This window comes from Taeniopygia guttata, chromosome 1A, assembly GCF_048771995.1.
Source record: "Taeniopygia guttata chromosome 1A, bTaeGut7.mat, whole genome shotgun sequence".
Classification (NCBI taxonomy): Eukaryota; Metazoa; Chordata; class Aves; order Passeriformes; family Estrildidae; genus Taeniopygia; species Taeniopygia guttata.
Genome location: NC_133025.1, coordinates 54366036 through 54384239, shown reverse-complemented (window position 1 = coordinate 54384239; position 18204 = coordinate 54366036). Strand labels below are relative to the sequence as shown.

Genomic DNA, 18204 nt, shown 5'->3' with positions numbered 1-18204 from the left:
CTATCTCATAATTCACACATGTCACCTCAGCTGCACTCTGGGGTTCAAAGTGCCATCTCCATGACTTCTTGGAGAATTTCTCATACAGAATCACAGAATCATTTAGATTATAAAAGGCCTTTAAGTTTGTTAAGTCCAACCCATTAACCCAGCACTGTCAAGTCCACCACGCAACCATGTCCACCAAGTGCCACGTCTACATGACTTTTATATACCTCCAGGGTTAATAATTGAGCCTTTTCCCTGGGCAACATATTCCAACAACTGACCACCCTTTTGGCAAAGATATTTCCTAATATCCAAAAACCTTCTTTGGCACAACTTGAGGCCATTTCCTCTTATCATATTACTTGGGAAAAAAATACCAACCCCCACCTAACTCCAATATTCCTTCAGGTGGTTGTAGGGAGTGATAAGGTTCCCCCTGAGCCTCCTTTTCTCCAGGCTAAATAACCCCAGCTCCCTCAGCTATTCCTCATTAGACTGGTGCTCCAGACCCTTCCCCAGCTCCAGTGCCCTTTTCTGGTCATGCTCCAAGACCTCAATGTCTTTCCTGTAGTGAGGGGCCCAGAACTGAATAGAGCACTCGAGGTGCAGCCTCCACAGTGCTGAGTACAGGCGATGACCATGCTTCAGTTTGCAAGAACACAGACTTGTGCTAATGGACAGAAGTTAAACTGGAGCACCAGGGTGTTCATGGTGATTAATCTGGTTAAGTCTTTGTATATCCACAGTTGCAAAGAATGATCTTGCAGATAGTACCAGGAAAATGTGAATATCTATGCAGGAAAAGCTAATTCACTTTCCAAGAGGTGTATGGTGGAGCTCCTTCAGAGAGCCTTCAAAATATGGTAAGTTTGGCCCTTTCTGGGCAGAACAGGGGAGGTTCAGCTCCCTGTAGCAGCATTAATCTGCAGGAAGTCACTAAACCAACAGGATGCCTTAAGAGGTAAAAGGAGGAAGGACTTAAGTGCTTCTGTCAATAAGTTTTGCGTGTGTTTTCCTCTTGTTTTCATCAGCTGTTGTGGAAAGTGAAGATGGACATTTGGCTTTGCCGATCTACAGCATATGAAAAACACCCTTTATTTGAGAAGGGTGGGATATTTAGCACTAAAAAAGGCTTTTTCATCTAGAGTGAAAATAAATTAACTCACATGTTCAGTTGTTTGTAATGTCAAGGTTTTTAATGACTTTTAATAATTGTGTTTGCATGGTAAAATCAATCTCTTAAAATACTGTTTATTGATAATCCAGGTCAAAAGATAGCTTAAGGACTCTTCCAAATAATATTTGCAGTAAAATTTCTCTGAAAAACTGGAAGAGGGAAGAATTGAAAGGCAAACTTGCCTTTTCAAAGAAGTCATCCCCATCACTGAAGGGTGATTTCCTTCTTCTGGGTGCTGGTTGTTGTGGCTATATCCTATTTTTCATCTTCTTGTTACTGAAGGGCATGGAATGGTCACAGCTCTATTTTATGTGTCCTGTAAAAGAAGGTGAGCAAGAGCTCATTGTGCTTTGAAGGTGGTGTCCAGAGAAAACTGGCCTTTGTCACTGAGTTTTGTGGTGGTGTCATGAGCACAAGCAAAAAAACAGAGGATAAGAAAGCAAAAGAAATTAGCAAGTTGCTTCCTGTTGGGGCCTGGGTCTCTGCAATGTAGACCTGGATCACCTCACCATAAATTTTTTGCTTTACCCTCCTTTATGATCACGAAGGGACCCTGTGCTTGCTATCCAGAGTGAGGTTCAAACATTGCAAATCCTGTTTATGCCTGTGGTAATTCCCTGTAGGCAATAACGTCAGTGCTGGCCACTTGTCCCAGCCTGATCCTGTGCTAGTAATGAGTATTCGCAGCATGCATTTCAGTGTCTGATTAAATCTTTCTGAAAGGCCATCTGTTTGAGGAGGATGTGGCATTGGCTTTAATACTTTTTATACCTAGTACTCAATGCTGCTCTTTCATGACCTTAGACATAAAGTTTGTCCCCTTGGTTAGTTAGCAACTTTCCCGATACTCTTATCAGAGAAAATAATTGAACCAGGGCCATTGAAACCTGGTGGGTCACTGTATATATTTGGGGAAATGTTCCTGGATGCTGAAGCCACAGAAATTTCACATAACCAGTGAGGCTTTGTTGTGTCCAGGGCTCAGAAAAAGGTCTCTGTTTTCTGGAAAGGGAGTAAAGCACATCCAGCTGCCTTTCTTTTATAGCACTCAGAGTAGAATCTGATGTGGTCATATATCTGTTGGTACATGCCAAATCAGTAAGTAATCTGACCTTTCTGCTGCATGTTTTCATCTGTGCAAAATAGCCAGCCTAAGCAGTGTTTAATTTGTCTTTCAGGGTCATCTTTCTATAGGCTTGGAAGCACAGTTTCTCTTTGTGATTCTGTTGGCATAAAGCAAATCTTGCCCAGCCTATCTTTTCCTGCTTCCTGTCATTTGTTTTCCTTCATGGTATGGTCTCAGTATTCACCCCTTCAGCTGAAACGGAAAACTGTTACCCTGAGGTTGTGCACATTCCCTTTCTTCTGTAACTTGTCTCTCTTACTGTTCTTCATCTCTTCTTTATGTTACCCTTACAGTGTGCTCCCACAAGTTTCTCAGAAGATTCTCCCTGAGGTCTCTGAAGGCCCTTCCTTTTCCTGCTTCATCTGTGCTCTGAGCATGGGGTTTTCAAACCAGCAAGCAAAAGGAATCTTGCATTAAATGAAATAATCTAGAGAGTACCTTTCAGCACAGCAGAGCAGTGGTCTTTAATGCCAAAATGGGATATAAGATCTAATCTTTGTTTACATGGTCTTTTTTTTTTGTTTTGTTTTTACTTACTCTTGATCTCAGTCTGCAAGGGGCCTATTGACTGGGACTGGGAATTTCATATATTAATTTTACCTTGATGTTCAGAGCAATAGTATGGTTGGGTACTTTCCCACTACAAGCAGGCTTTCCTCTGACGCGTGTAACTAGAGCATAGCATCAAAATCTTAATTTAGAAAAAATCACAGATTTACTGACCTATTTGTAGTAACAGATCTTTCCCTATCTGTGTCAGTTTTAACAATTTCAGTTTTATTTTGCACATGTCATCCTTTTTTTCCTCTTTTATATGCTGTTGGTTCACCATTCTTCCTTCCTGAGCCGCTTCCAGAACTAGAAGGGGAATTGCAGCATTTGTGGCATTAGTGGGTGATCTTTGAATTTTTCTCTTAGTCTCTCTGTGTCTCTGTTTGCCTACAGTGACCTCTCTCAGCCCCATGCACTGCCTTCTTTTTGCAATACAGTATGACCTTTTCTGAAGCAGTTATGAAAAAGCTGTTCCATGATATTTCATTCTTGTTCAACCATCTTGTCCATCTTTTAGTGTGTTTTGATCTCTGGAGGGTTTTCCCTTGATCTGTCTCAGCTGTTGCCATCTACTTTGCACTGCTTTGATATTTCTCCCTTTTCTCTCATGTCTACTTACCTTAGCAGATCCATACTTCTACTGATAAGAGGCACTGACAGTCCATCTTGCCAGCAGGAGAACCATTTAAGTGGCCAGCATTTGGATGCCAAGTGCATGAAGTTGCTTTTCTTTTTAACGTGGCGACGAGTCAGTCTGACCATCTCAGTGCACAAAGGCAACCAGCTTTGTTTGCTTGGGGCAATTCCCTTCTTGCCACTGTGTCCAGGCTGCCCCAGGGGCTGCCTCTCCCTACCTGCCCCCAGCCTTCTGGAGCAAGCAGAGCCAGAGGCTTTCGCTAGACCCCATCCGCTCATGACAGTATCTGGATCTTGAGGAGAATTTAATATTAGAGTTCCTTATTATGGAAAGCCACAGATTGTCTGTCACTGGTAACCTCGAGGAGAGGCTTGCTGAAATGTGCCCTCCATGTCAGCTGGCTATGAGGCAGGAATCCCTGTGTGGTGGTTTCCTGTCTGCCTTTTGTTAAGAGCAGCCTAAAAGGTGGTGGAGATTCCTTTCCCTCCTGATTCCCGCATCTGTGGCAGACAATGCTGCCTTGCCTTGGCTTCACAGCCTGTGAGTGTTCAGGGCTTTCTCCTCTTCCTTCACAGCATCTACCCTTCATTTTTCCCTCCCGCTGGGATAAGCAAGCTATATCTAAGGGAGACAGAGACTAAAGGGGAGCTGAGCACCTCCTTTCTCTCTTCAACAGAAATTTACACTTTTTAATAATGTAATCTCAATTAAAAACATACCAATTAAAGTGGGCTTTTTAGTAGCTCTCTGGGGAGAGGGAGCTATAATTCACATTAAAATGTAAAGCTTCAGAAGCAGGGAGAGCTAGGTGCATTGCAAGTGCCCGAATATTCAGTGATTTTAATTACAGTGGAAACTTGATAAATTGCTTTGTGCCACAATCCATTATTAACAGCTTAATGAATATCATTGCTGCCTCTTTTAAACTGCTCCACAGTGAAAATGATTGTCAGTATTTCCGTTGTGAACTCTGATTTTTGACGTGCCTGTATATTTGCCCCTTAAAGAGAGATAAGGTGGCTGAAAGTCTGCAAGCTTGGCTTTGGGGCTAGGTGAGTTCTGCTGGCTGCAGTGTCCTGGGAGAGAGAGCCAAGTGGGAAAATGGAGCTTTGGTGCTCCACCATGACTGGGACTTGCCATGGTTTAAATCTGTTCCATGCAGTTTAAGAGTAATGTCTTTGAGCATGCAAAGAGGGATCACCAGATCATAAGGCTGCCTTTACATAGTGCTGTTTCTTTGCCTAATGCACATCAAGGATAGAGGGCTGCTTGGGGTGTCTGCTCAGGGCTAAGGGAGAGCAACAGTGTCACAGCCCCATGGTCAAGCATGCTGCTGCTGAGCTTATTTTGGAGCGACCAAGGTGCCAGCTGGTTTGAATTTTTCAAGTTTTAGCCAGCAAAAAGCTGACTTGAGGCATGGAGTTAGGCAAGTCCTTTTGGAATGCTGAAATGAGACCAGTGATTGTGCTCAGCTTTGAACAGGGATGAGACAGTTATTTTTTTCTTTACAGTTATTATGGCTGTAATTGTGCTAATGATATGATGCTACATATTTATATGTGTATTTGTAGTAAAATGGTACCTTTCTCCCCTTTTCAAAGCAGCTTAATATTTCAAGGAAAAAGATTATTATTAGGAATGATATTATTTTAGATGCTAACAGCAGGTATAGGGGGCTTATACTTGTGCCTCACTGAAGTGTTAAATCATGGGAATTTAAACAGCCATGGTCTAGCTTCTATGCAACTTATTATTCTGTTTTCTGTTGATCATGTGGTCAGACCAGAGGGTCACAATCCCAAAGTGGGGTTACTGCCAGGTTTTGACAGATCTGACTTGAGATGCAAGACAGATCTCAGGACAGAAATGTCTGGGAACTGCTCTTCTGATTCAGAGAAGTGTCTATGTATGGGATAAACCTGATTTTCTTGATATCTTGGGGGTTATTATTCTACTTACATTTTTCTGTAAAACAACAGAAATTTATTCATTTCACTGCCTCAGAAATGTTAACCTTACTCATGATGATGCTAACTTGCATCTTGCCAATGACACAGAACCCTTCTGGGTCATTATATTGATAATTACACACAGGATTTTATTTTTTTTCTTGTGAAAAATCTTTTGTTTACAGAGTAGTAATGATGCCTGTAAGTTCCTTAAGTATTGCTCAGTCAGGGATATGTAAGATGTGGGAGATGTCCTCATATTTTTGAGGAGAAAGACAGCTTTTATTTGGCACGCTGTTAATGTTTCTATAGTCACATTTTTTTAAATTTTTATTTTTAGTTTGACTTGAGGAAGCATTCCAGGCTATCATTTTTCATGTGTCCCTCTACTAGCAGAGGACAAAGTGGCAGGCAGTAATATAAAATGCCATCTAATTTTTATTTTGTTCTTTAATTCACACACACGTGCTGCTTCTGTGTGTTTATCGGTGTACACAAAATGCCTATATTTGCAAGATAATAGCTGTGTAAATATTAGAAAGTCATATTGAAACTCCACGAAGGAAAGGAGAGCAGGGGGAGAATCCTTCCTGCTACTGAGGAGCCATCTATTGGATAAAACCCATAACTGAACTGAGCACCCATGAAGCTGCAGAGGATAACACAGTTTGTTATTGGTCACTGGTTAGCTGAAAATAATCCTTTCCTTCCCAGTGTTTTCACCTACTGTGTTAGAAGCCTGAACTCCTTCATGCACACAAGTCATGAGAGTCAGATATAGATGTGATTTATGTACTTTAGGTAAAAGCCAGTTTAATATAGCTGAAAATCCGGGATAAATCCTAATGTAGGGTGTAGGTGTGATCATGAATGGATAAGCTGGCAGTAGGATTGCCTGCCAGCAGTGGAAAGCAGTTGCTTGAAGAAGTGATAATGACATTTTTTTTCCCCATATTGTTAATACAGAAAATAAATAACATTAGCTGTACCTTTTTTTTTTTTTTTTTTTTTTTTTAGCAGTACATGCCATTTTGTCAGTCTCAAAACCATGATTAGTTTAGTTAAAAGAAATTTTTTGTTTTATTGTTTCTTGAAATTACTTAAGGGCATCACAAAACCAAATAATGAGCTGTTCCTTCCCTCAAAACATATGCAATCTATATGTTGTGTGATGCAGAGAGACAGGATCTTGAACAATCCCCGAGAAGAGATGAGGGAGAGCAGGATGTGAGCAGTAAATTCCCCGAATGGCCCCAAAATGTCCTGATGGCTCTTCAAAGTGAGTGGTGGAGCTTTGCAAGAATGTTAAAAGGAGCATATGGGGCTGGAAGAACAAAGAGTAAGAAAGAAATAATGAGATTCCTGTGCATTTTCTTGAATGTGAGTCTACTGCTAAAACAAGAAATTATTATTAATTGGGAATTAAATTTAAGTAAATAAAATTGTAATCTGTGGCAAGTGGAAAAGAACAGAGGGCTGCCTGCAACAGCAGCGTTTAGTCAGCAGTTTGAGTCAGCCGAGGGTCAAGCCTCTGGGTGTCAGACACTTAGCCTAAAACACTCCCTTCCCGCATCCTCCCTTCCTCGAGCAAATAACAGGGGAGGAGTGTCAGATGGTTTAGTGGGAGGCCAGATGAGCTTTGGGAGTGACTGCATGTGTGCAGTGTGAAGTGCAGTGCACAGCTTGCTGCTGCTTTGGGGATGGGTGCCTGCTCCACACGCTGGCATGCACGGCAGGGCCTGGCCTGAGCTATCCTTTCACCCATCACTCAGCTATTTCTTTTCTTGTCTTTCCACACTGTGTATTCTGATAATGTCACTCCTCCCCCTTCAAGCAGCAAAACACGTGTGGGGCAGGAGAAGCTCAGCTACCACATGCACAAATCCAATATTTATTGTTTGCACTGCGATAATGCCAGGAGTCATTATCAGAGTGGTGTTATCCTAAATGTTTTGCTAATACAGAATGAGCAGGTTGCTGTCCAATGATGGTTGCTGCCAGTGTCTCTTGCTCATCACAATGCAGAGACTGGGAAAGCTGGATGGGACTCTCCAACCACTGAATTTTGGGCTGCTCTCTGATCCTTCCCCAAGTGTGCGTGTGGTGAAGGGAGCTGTGCTGGTTATGCTGTTGTGCTGTGACCTGGGGTGACACTGCCAGCCCAGTGTGGCAAAGCTGCCAAGCAGCAGCATGCCACAAACTCCATGACACTTCTTTACCATTAGACTGAATTTCATGGTGAAAAACTTAGTGCTTGTCTTAGATATCTGAGCCTGGTACCAGGGGAAGCACCCAGAGTCAGAGACAGTGGCCAGTTCATTAGAGGTGTAAACAGACCTGGCTGCAGACAATGCCTTGATTTTACACTGAATAGCTACAGGAAGGGTTTCCAGCCCTCAAGGAAAGCTGTGGGTTTCTCTGTGGGCCCACACAGTTTATGAAACAACCAAATAGGAGTGTATCTTATTTTTTCCCCACCTGTAACTCTGGTATCTCTGTATCTTGCATAGCACTTCAGCCAAGTCTGGCTTTTGGCTAGGATCTAAAAACCGCTCTGCTTCTGAAAGAGTTGTAAACATCTGTATTAAGATTATATCAACTGCAGAAAGTTCTGTTATTTTTCTTAATTCTCTAACAGATCTGAAATTCAAATTGATTTTCATCCCTGGTCTATGTGGGACCATATAGAGAAAGAGGCTGCTGTCTTTCAAGATGTGAGCCCTTTAGTGCAACTTGCAGCAATATAAACTGAGGGGAGGTGGGTTACTAACAAAATCTTGGTTTTAAGAACTCCCTCCATCTTTATTTTCAGGTTGAATTAGGCTTAATCCCTCTGTATGCTACTAATGCTTTTACTTTTGCATTTTGAAGGTCAGAAAGGTGCAAAAATTATGAGGAAGAAACCACCAGTACCTGTGCACTCTTTCTCCTCATGAATGGAGGCAGTACTATGTGAAAATCCTTTTGTATTTTTCAGCAGTTTGATTTTTATGTTAGCAGCATGCTTTATTAAAGATCTATTTAAAACACACATATATATACGTACTATAAACAGGTACAGGCTGTGGAATCACAGACATTATGGGTGTAGCTGGTGAAATCGAATGATTTACAATATCTGTGGTGACTCACTGGAGGAGGGGAAACCTGTGCAGTGATGGAAAAGGTCCAGTGCTGGGGTGGACTGCCTGCCTAGGGATGCTGTGGGAAGTCAGGGTTTTCTGGGTCCTTAAGAACAGGTTAGACACACAGCTGTCAGTGCTGGTTTGGCTGATGTTGCCTTCTAGCAAGGGGATGAAGCAGATAACTTGCTGAGTTCCTTCCAGGGCTGCTTCCCCTCTATGATGATGCTTTTGCCTCAAACTCTTTAAGTCTGTGTAAATCTGTTTTTATCCTAGGTCTTAAACGGTTTTCTGAGATCATCATTAGCTTCTCTTCACGGTGTTTTATAAGATTTGATGTCTGTTGTACCAATTTTACAGATGGAGAAGCTGCACCAGCTGTAACTGTGCTTTACAGGCAAAAAGAGGAGTGCAGCTTAAAGCATCTCAGCTTCTGTGGAAGGGCAGTGCTTTAACCAATAAATCATACTGGCCACTTAACAGGTTTAGTGGCAAACTCAGCCAATAAAATCCATATCATATTCTAATTCCAGCTTACTCTTGGCTTTATTTTTATTTTTTATTTTTAGAATAACATTGGTAACATGGAGAAGATTTGTTTTGTTGCCATGTTTGACACTTTCTGTTCAGGTGCCTTCATCTATTTGCTGACAAGCCTGCCTCTCCTGGGGGCAGCTTTCATTTTGCTTTTTTGCAATGTTTTTGTAGGGACATATTTCTTTCAAGTAGTAAGAAAAGGCATTGCTGTGGCTTCTGACATCATATGCAGTGTTACTGAATGCTCACAGTGTTCTCTTATAGATGTGAACTACTGTAAAGGAATTGCATACAAGAATAATGATGATAATATAAGAAAACAGCAAGTCCAAAGTTATACAAAATCTTCTTAGTCTGGGGTTTTATTATAAATATTAAGATCAGATCTGACTAGCCAAAGTCTGCTCCCCTTTCTGAATCAGCACCCAGTGAACTTTTCTTTTTTGCTTTAAATTTAGTGCAAGTTATATTGCTTTGTAAGACCTGCCTGCCCATTCACAATAAAAACACTGCAGTGTTTTCTTCTGCTGATATTAACAAATGCAAACAAAGGAATTTTATCTGCCAGACTGAAGTCTCCCAGCCTCTCTTGAGCAATGGTCATACCCTACAGTCCAGCAGAGTCCAGATTCTTCCAGAGCTGTGAGAGCACCACATCTTCAACCTTCAGACACACAAATTTGAGGGCATGTCATTTGATCTGAGCTTCTGTGTTCAAGCACAAGGCAAAAGGACACGCTCTCTGGAATGTTTTGGAATTGGATGTATCGGCAGAGAAACTGGCTTTTCTTTTGTGATTTCACTGAGAAACCAAATGAAGCCTGCAAGCGTTAGAGGTTGAATTTGATCCCTTCAAAGAAATTTGGCTAAGTAATAGTTTGAGTGGGACTGCATTCTGTGCTTCTTTTTCAAAAGGATCTGGGAAGCTACTGCAGTGCTTTACTGATAACCTCAGTGGGACACAGGTTTGCCTTACCTAAAAAGAGGGTTGCCAAATCTAGCTTATAAAAAGCTTCCTGGATATACATTGACTTAGTAGTTTTTGTACAAGTTTGCTGAAATGAGATGTGAGCTTACTACCTGATAGCTAAGGATTCTGAAATCTATCATTTTGAGTTTGAATCTGCGCATTTGAGAAAGACTGGGAAGGACTCTACAGTTTATTGTGATTTGTATTATATTAGCAGCATCACATTTGCATGACTTTTACACCACAGCAAGTGCTTTACAGACTATCAACCAATTATGTCATTTATTTTGAATCCTTGATTCATCATGAACTAGATTTTTGTGTTTCTGGGCTCTTTCAAACTCAAAATGCATATCTGAACTATCAGAGTGGTACAAAATTTGAATATAATTTGCAGAAAACATGACTGAAATCAAAACATTAGGAACTAAAATTCAAACTGATATATCATTTGGTAGTTTTCCTTAAGTAATTTTTTACTTTAGCTTGCAGGGAAGGTGAATGTTGGATTAAGTTACTTTCTGACTCGGAGACAGCGCAACTGAGAGGTGTTTTAAAAATTTTTATTTTCAGTCTTATGTGAAGGGTGAGACAATAGAGATGTTATAATTCATGCTATCACAATCAGAAGCTCACTAAGAATTTGAGAATTGTCTACAAATTAATTTTCTACAGTTGAACAGCTTAATATTTCTACCAAATGCATGACCCAAGGGTCCCCTGGATCCCCAAAGCACGGTGAATTTGCCAGAAGGTCAGCTGCCATGTCAGCCTCAGATACGAAACCACAACTCCCTGCTTAGGATGGAGAGAGCTGGAGACATCCCCTGCCTCCTGCATCTCGCATGTGAGTGGGACATCTCCCTCCTTCTGACAGCTGCAGAGCTTGGGAGCCATGATTTGAGGAGGGGAGGTGGATCCCGGTGGCCTGGCCTGCCCCGGCACGGCACGCGTCTGTTCCGCAGCGCGAGCGCGCCGCTCGTTCCGCCTCCGTGCAGAGCCATTTCTCTGCATGGCCAGGTGATGCCTAAGGAGACTAATGAGAGGAATGATACGGCCCAGAACACTGGTGTCAGGAAATATACTGCAAGGTGTCTGTCTTGGGGAAGCTGTAAGCGGAGCTTGTCTTATTATATATCTCAGAGGGGATGTCTGTGTCGCCGCCAAGTTAGACATTCGCCCTGTCCCACGCCACATTCAAATGATATGGTTTTTGTTCAAACCCTAGCTTTCCATTCAATTATCATTGGCTTAATGACAGGGTCTGTGTTGCACAGGGGCAAATCAAGAGTCCATTGCATTAGCACGCCATTCTTTTGTGGCAGGAATTTGTCTCTGAGGCCATTGTAACATAACTATGCAAGTGTCAGAGGACAGGATGGAGGCTATTATGGGCTTCTGCTTCTTGTGAGGAAAATCAAACAAATGTCCCTGATGGAAAAATGAAGCCAGCAGCTAGATGTGATGACCAAAGAATGTTTTTGTGCAGTGGCACTGTAAGTACCTGGTCTGTTGTTAAATTAAGAAAAAAATGTAATTTGTAAATATTTTTTTTTCCTTCTGCTGTCAGCTGAAGTGGAGAAACCCCCCCTGTGAATTTTCATGAGATGCTTTTTCCTTATTTCTAGCACTTAACAATCCAATTATATTTGGGTTTATGCTAGTTTTTTCCTCTATTGCCATTGTTAGGGTTTGGAATAAGAGCGATTTTTCCATCCTGATGGTGCGGAAAAAAAATATGTTTCATTATGACTTGTTATAACCCTGGAAATCTTTTCTCTCGCTTGGGTTGAGGACGATTTTTTATGTGGCACTCTAAACTGATGCCTAAAGTGAAGCAGAATGAAGCATAAGGAAGAGAAGCTTTGCTGAAATATAGCTCCTTCCACTGTGTAGAATTATCTTGGAAGAAAGCTTGCTTCTCTCTAATGTTATGCTTTCCCCCCCCCCCTTATTCAAGTTGTTTTTGTTGTTTTTACAAATGAATATTGTTTTTGCAAGGTTTGTTTATGAAGGCATTGCTCTTAGCAACCCCTGCTCACCTGTGAGCAAGTTACATGGAACAGATCAGGTATCCAGTTTTTTCTAGATAGGATGACCTTAAAAACAGATTCTGCAACAAGACAAGCTTTTAAATTCCTAACCAAATATATTATGTGAGTAATAAAAAGAGCTCCTCAAAATGGCCACAGAGGCATTTCAGAGCACATTCCTGGGAATATTCACTTGTGCTGGTATTCATTAAGTTTGCTTTCAGCAAAAATTCTCATGAATGAAATTCTATTCAGTAGTCATTATGATTATTACTTTGCTATCACAGCAACAACTCGATGCTTTGTATAAGGCCAGGACCTGATTTTGTTTAAGGCTGGAGAAACATCTTACAGGGTCTCCAGAGTGTATTGTCTAAATATAAGACCAGGCTCGTCTAACAGCTCATGACTGGGAACAGCAAACCCTTAGAGGGCAATGGGTTTGTTTACAAGAAAATTCACAGCTAGAGAAGGATGGATGCAGAATAATAGCAAATGTTACACCTTTTGAGCTGCAGGATGCTACAGTGCTACAGTTCCACTGAATAGGAATGTAATTATACATTTTTATGTTATGAAGGTAGTTTGGGTGATAGTGGCTAGTCTTGCAGATAAAGAGACTGTCTCTACAGATGCGATTCATTACTACTTTGAATTTGTTTATCCACACACTAATGAACACACTGGAACTGGACTCTCTTGGTTTGTTTTTTTGTTATTGTTTTTTGTTTGTTTATTTGTTTGGTTTTGGATTTTTTTTTGTTTGGTTGGTTGGTTAGCTTTTTTTTTCCTTGTTTGCTTGGTTCTTTCAATTTTAGAAATGGCCTAATACAAATATATGTACCAGGGAAATCACTGAAGCACAGGCTATGTCAAAGAGTTGGACTCTGAGTTGTGCAATACATGAACTCCCAGGATGTGAATAAACTTCTCTTTCTCATAAAAATTAAACGAGATTTTGAGCTATTCACAGCTGAAGTCTGCATGAAGTCTTACTTCCTCCAATCTACAGGAACATAATGGAGCAGAGGTTTCCTATCATGCTGGTGGGAATTGTGCCTAAGTCTAGGCACAGGGAAGTGTTTTCAGAGCTGCAGCTCATTTGCAGAGCACAATGTCTGTAACAGGTTTTTTGTGTGCCTTCACGTACTGGTGGAAAAGCACGTCTCCCATGCCTTGGGGGTGATTCAGTCTGACTGGTGAATGTGCAGAGTCCTTCAGCAGGCACTGGCTGCTATCCGGAGCATTGATTTTTGGGTGTACCAGGGTGCAGGATGCTCATTGGGTACAAGGTACAAAATGGAAAGGTTCTGTAGGGTGGAGGGAAGGAGCTTTTAAAGAGGCACTGTGCCAATCCCCTGTGTTATTCAAACCCCAAAATAACCATTCCTCTGTGCCTGTAGATCGATCAGAACAGTTTGTTGGCAGCAGAGCTAAGCACAGGACACTGAGTATTTCTGCTGTTTTCTTGTCTCATTGCTCTCTTTCCCCATGTCATGCGAAAAATAAATAATCTGATTAAGTCGTCTGACATTTATAATTAATTACTTCTTCCTTACTTTTATCTTGTTTGCCTGTCCTTTTCTCTAGCCCTTCTTTTTTCTGCTTTATCTCTCAAACATCAGATCCCAGAAATCATTCACATGATTAATTTTTAACAGATAAATGCAGTTTACATCACATTCTTTTCTTTTGGAGAAAAGCTTGGTAACTCCTTTTGTCCATCCCACTGCACAAGTTGTCATGTTCTCACACTGCAGTCACTTCTGAGTCCTTGAGCTATCATGTATTCTGTTGGTATTTGAGGAATTGAAAATCAATCACACAGCCTTATGGCTTAGGTTCAGCACAATTCTATTATGCCCACTCGCAAAAGTCAATTCAAACCTTTGGGGTTATATTTCAAAGCCTAATCAAGCTTGCTGTCCACACTGGTTGGGAGTCAGCTCACTCTTGGCCATAGGTCTGTTTATTAGAGCTTTTGTGTCAGAAACTAGTGTGAAAGAAACAATTCTCATAACAGTAGGATCATTCAGTGGGCATTTTGCAAAGACAAGCAGCCCAAACAGGTTTTGTGGTAGGGGAATGCTTAATGTTTCAATATGGTTCTGCAAATATGTTCTTGAAAAATTGTTTTTAAAAAGGCTATCTTGTTACAAGTGTTCATAACTGTACTTTCTCATAAAATGATGTCCCGATTTACTGAGATTAGATTCCAGCCCTGTCATACTAAGCTAATATAGAAAGCAATGTAGAAGCAACCCTGAACGTAGATGGTGAGTTCCATGCTTTGGACCATAAGAACAAATGAGGATGGTCCATCCAAGCAGATGGACCAGCTCCTCCAAGCATGATTTGTGCTGCCTCCATCTGGCAGGTGCACATGGAACCTGCATGTACAGTGTCTATGTCAATCCCCTGATTTCCAGCAAGTGCCAAGAACTCAGTCTCAGAATAAAAGAAGCTCCGTGCAGAGCTGGCCATTAGGAATCCTCTGTGAAGGATACATCACATACCTCTTGTGAACTGGGGGCAGATCAGTCCCATCTCACTGAGAAGAAAGCAATGACAGGCTGTTACTTATGGCATTTCCACCTGATTTATAGAAGCCTTCTCATTCAGTGAAAGGTTGGTGCATTCTGTAGGAGCCAAGCATGCACTATAAATAGGAAGTAGCTCTCTGCTTCCATCCCCCATGGAAGGTATTGCTGTGTGACCCATCCCTCATGTTCTCTGTCCTGCAGAGGCGCAGAGATTTTCTCCAGTGGATGCTTGATGCCTGTGACTCAGCCGACTCCCTGGCAGCTGTGTGCTCGGATGTGCTCAGCCCATCTGCTGCTCCCAGACAGAATGAGGCGCCTCTGGTTGGCACAGCCCCATCTGAAAAGGCTCAGAAGACGCTAACAGAGGATGAGATAGCTGGCCAAGCTTTCCTGTTCCTCATTGCTGGCTATGAGACCACCACGAGCACGCTGTCCTTTGCCACCTACTTGCTGGCCACCAACCCGGAGTGCCAGGAGAAGGTGCTCCAGGAGGTGGATGAGTTCTCTGCAAAACACGTGAGTATGATGTGCTGGTCTGGGGCTTTGTGCAGGGAGCAACTCAATGTAAATGTATCAACACAAGAGATGGCCTAGAAACTTTGTGTCATAGTGAATGCTTAACCTTTAAAAAATATTTTACATTATTCAAATCAACCAGCTGTTGTCAGGCTATGAAACTACACATTTCTATTTTTCCTCTTTTACAAATGCTTCTATTGTTTTTCCGGTCTATTTTCTTTACTGAAGTTTGTAGGGGCATAAATAGTGTTCTTACAAATCATAAACTTCAAAGTTTTGTTTTAATTTTTTTTTTTCATCTAGCAGCAGAATGTATGTGTAAACTTTAAAAAAATTATGGTATCTAATTCTCTTATACTGTGTTCAAATTACTTCACCACTATCTGTATTTGCCAAGGCCATTTTTGTTTCCGTTTTTGTTATTTACTCTTTTCATTCATATATGGCAGGCCTAATTGTGCCCTCATGTCTGGTGAGTTCAGCTGACTTCCTTGAGGCCTGCCAAGATGTGAAAGTGCACCGTGGCCTGGAGTATGGGCAGTTTACTGGGTGATGCTGGGGGCGGAGTTGCACACAGGACACCCTACTATGCAGCCCCAAGGAAAGTATGGTTAATCTCATCAGTTTCTGAAAGCTGACAGCCTAGGAAACCAAAGGGGAATTGCTGGGAGAGCTATCCTACAGGATAGGTGTGTGATGTCATTCATATGACATCTCTCCCTTGATGAGGATGTGAAATAGTAAGCATTTCAATGAAAGTGTGTAGAAATCTGTGTGAAATCAGTCTTTAGCTGGCTGGTTCGTTAAGGATATTCCACATAGGGAGTCCATGCATATGGGCATGTCTACATGGACAAGTAGTGCGCTCCTGCATGCACAGATTCACCATCCAGCACAGCTGGTAGTGGGGCTGTTGGGCACACACTCTATGCACCTCAGGAGTTTATTCTGGGATAGTTAAAGTCTAGCTCTGTGTGTACCAAATTTCCCTTAGCAGTTGGTCTGGTCCAGTTCCAGTTAAAGGAACCCCTGCACTTGGAAACTGCAGTGTGAGCCAGTTCAAGAGGCTTACATGTGGGTGTGATTCTGATTCAAGCTGGAGAACTAAATGGACCCTGCCTTGCGTATGGTCCAACTGAGCTGCCATTCACTATTAGTAATGTTTCAATAATAATCAAATTCAAATGCTTAATTCTTGACTCTCTTGGTTCTCTATGAGTATTTTGCTAATAATTTCAGCTTTTGCACTGTCAAGGAGAGGTTATGAAGCTAGGAACACTTGTGACAGAGAAGTCTGTGCAGAGAGTTTGCACTCAGATTAATTTCTGCTCTGTGCAAAGTCTGTATGAGGCTCAACTCAGTTTGGTGTCGACATCCCAAACCATGCTGTCCCATGTCATATATTGGAAGTACCTTTCAAATAAATTCCTGTATTTTCTGAGCTGTGAGGTTTAGCTTTAGATGGTACATACACGGCTGTATGGCGAAGGAGAAAAGAGGGAGAGAAGGATAACGATTCAACTGCAGTCCCTGATAACAGGAAATTTGTAGATCTGATCTGTGCAGCCCCATCCTTCAAAAGATTTCCTTTTATAAACAGTTCATGATTTGGCAGGGAGGCGGGAGGGGGCATTACAGTGTTCAAGGAGCCCATCCCAGAATAAGGAAAAGGGTACAGCAGTTCAGTCCCCTCAGTGACTGCAATTAACTACTTTTAGCCTAGAAAATGAGATCTATGTGAACGGTTTGCGAGTTACGGGAGCAGAAGCTATTTTAGAACTGGGTATATATAGATGCTGTGTTCAGTTGTCATGCAAGAGAGAGGAAGGGAGGGACACAGAAGCTACAGACTCAGTTATCAAGTCAGTTGCTAAGAAATTTGATTAGGTTATTGCTTGTACGCAGCACATCAGCTTTGCTCTTATCAAGGTGCTCTGCAATTTTCAGAGAGGAAGGGTTTTAGAAGGCCAAAACATGGGGAATGGTACAGTCAGATTGTTTTGACATGTGGTGGAAGATTGTTTTGATTTGCAGATATGCAAGGATTAAACACAGTACCCTCTTCAGCCAAATTTATACTTGGGTAATTAGAACTACAAAATGTCCTCTACCACATCCCCCTTCTGTCCTCCATCCATTTCAGCTGGCCTATGCAGCATGTTTTATTGCCCTAATCTGTGGTGTGGAGCTGCAGTCTGATTTTACAGCAGCTGCTGTGTATCATCCCAGAGATGATTGTACTTTGGTGGTGGACAGAGTGATTTATATACTCATTTACCAAAGTTTATAAAGACATGTGAGAGCCATCTGAGAAAAGGTGCTATAAATGACAAGCACAGTTCCAGCTTTTTGGCACACCAGTCAAAAACACAAAGCATGGTGACCTTGTAATAGCCAGTAATGGAGCAAGGTTGGTCCATCTGGGCAGACAGCAGTATTTTGGTGGCTCTGGGTGTTGTACTTGAGGACAGCCCTGTGTGATTTTCATTTTGTCTGTCTTGCACTGTGGGTACGCTGGGAGAGCACAAAGGAGATGGAGAAAGCTGAGGCAATGCTGTGTTAGAGATCCCTGGGCAGGTGTGGTGCAGAAATACAAAGCTAGGTGCTGGAAGGTCTAGTCCCAGTGCTGGGAGTTGGACAAAGAAGACAGGACCATGTTATCCTGCTCTGTTGCGTCCAGCCAACTATGTTTCAGAACTGTCTTGGGAGATCTCACTGCCAATCTCCACTGCACAGCCTGAATAGACTGTGGAGATAGCACTTCCTGGCAGGTTTCCTCAGAAAACAGTGTCTGAGTGAGTCATAGGTTGTCATCTTTTCTTTTTACCTCCAGGACCATCCTCATCTCCTTGCTAGAGGACGTTTTAGGTCTTTTCTTGACTGACAGCTCAGTGTCGAGGCTTCGTGGTGTCTCTTTGCCTCAAAGTGAGAAGAGGCACCTGCCCCATTTTGGAGTCTGACAGGCAGGAGAAGCCTCTAGCCTCAGTTATTGTAGAGGGCAGGACTCTGCCCCCTCACCTCTATCTGTGTCTTTAGGGTGTAGGGAAAGGG

General features: G+C 42.0%; 1 protein-coding gene across 11 annotated transcripts in view; it reads left to right on the top strand.

Moving 5' to 3' along the window:
- The window catches only part of TBXAS1 (thromboxane A synthase 1), a 259778-nt gene that overhangs the window by 178359 nt on the left and 63215 nt on the right, over nt 1–18204 (top strand). For all 11 annotated transcript variants that reach the window (XM_072923497.1, XM_072923496.1, XM_072923495.1 and 8 more), the window contains one exon: nt 14836–15150. In XM_072923497.1, the coding sequence (XP_072779598.1) occupies nt 14836–15150 (315 nt within the window). The remainder of the gene's footprint in view (nt 1–14835; nt 15151–18204) is intronic.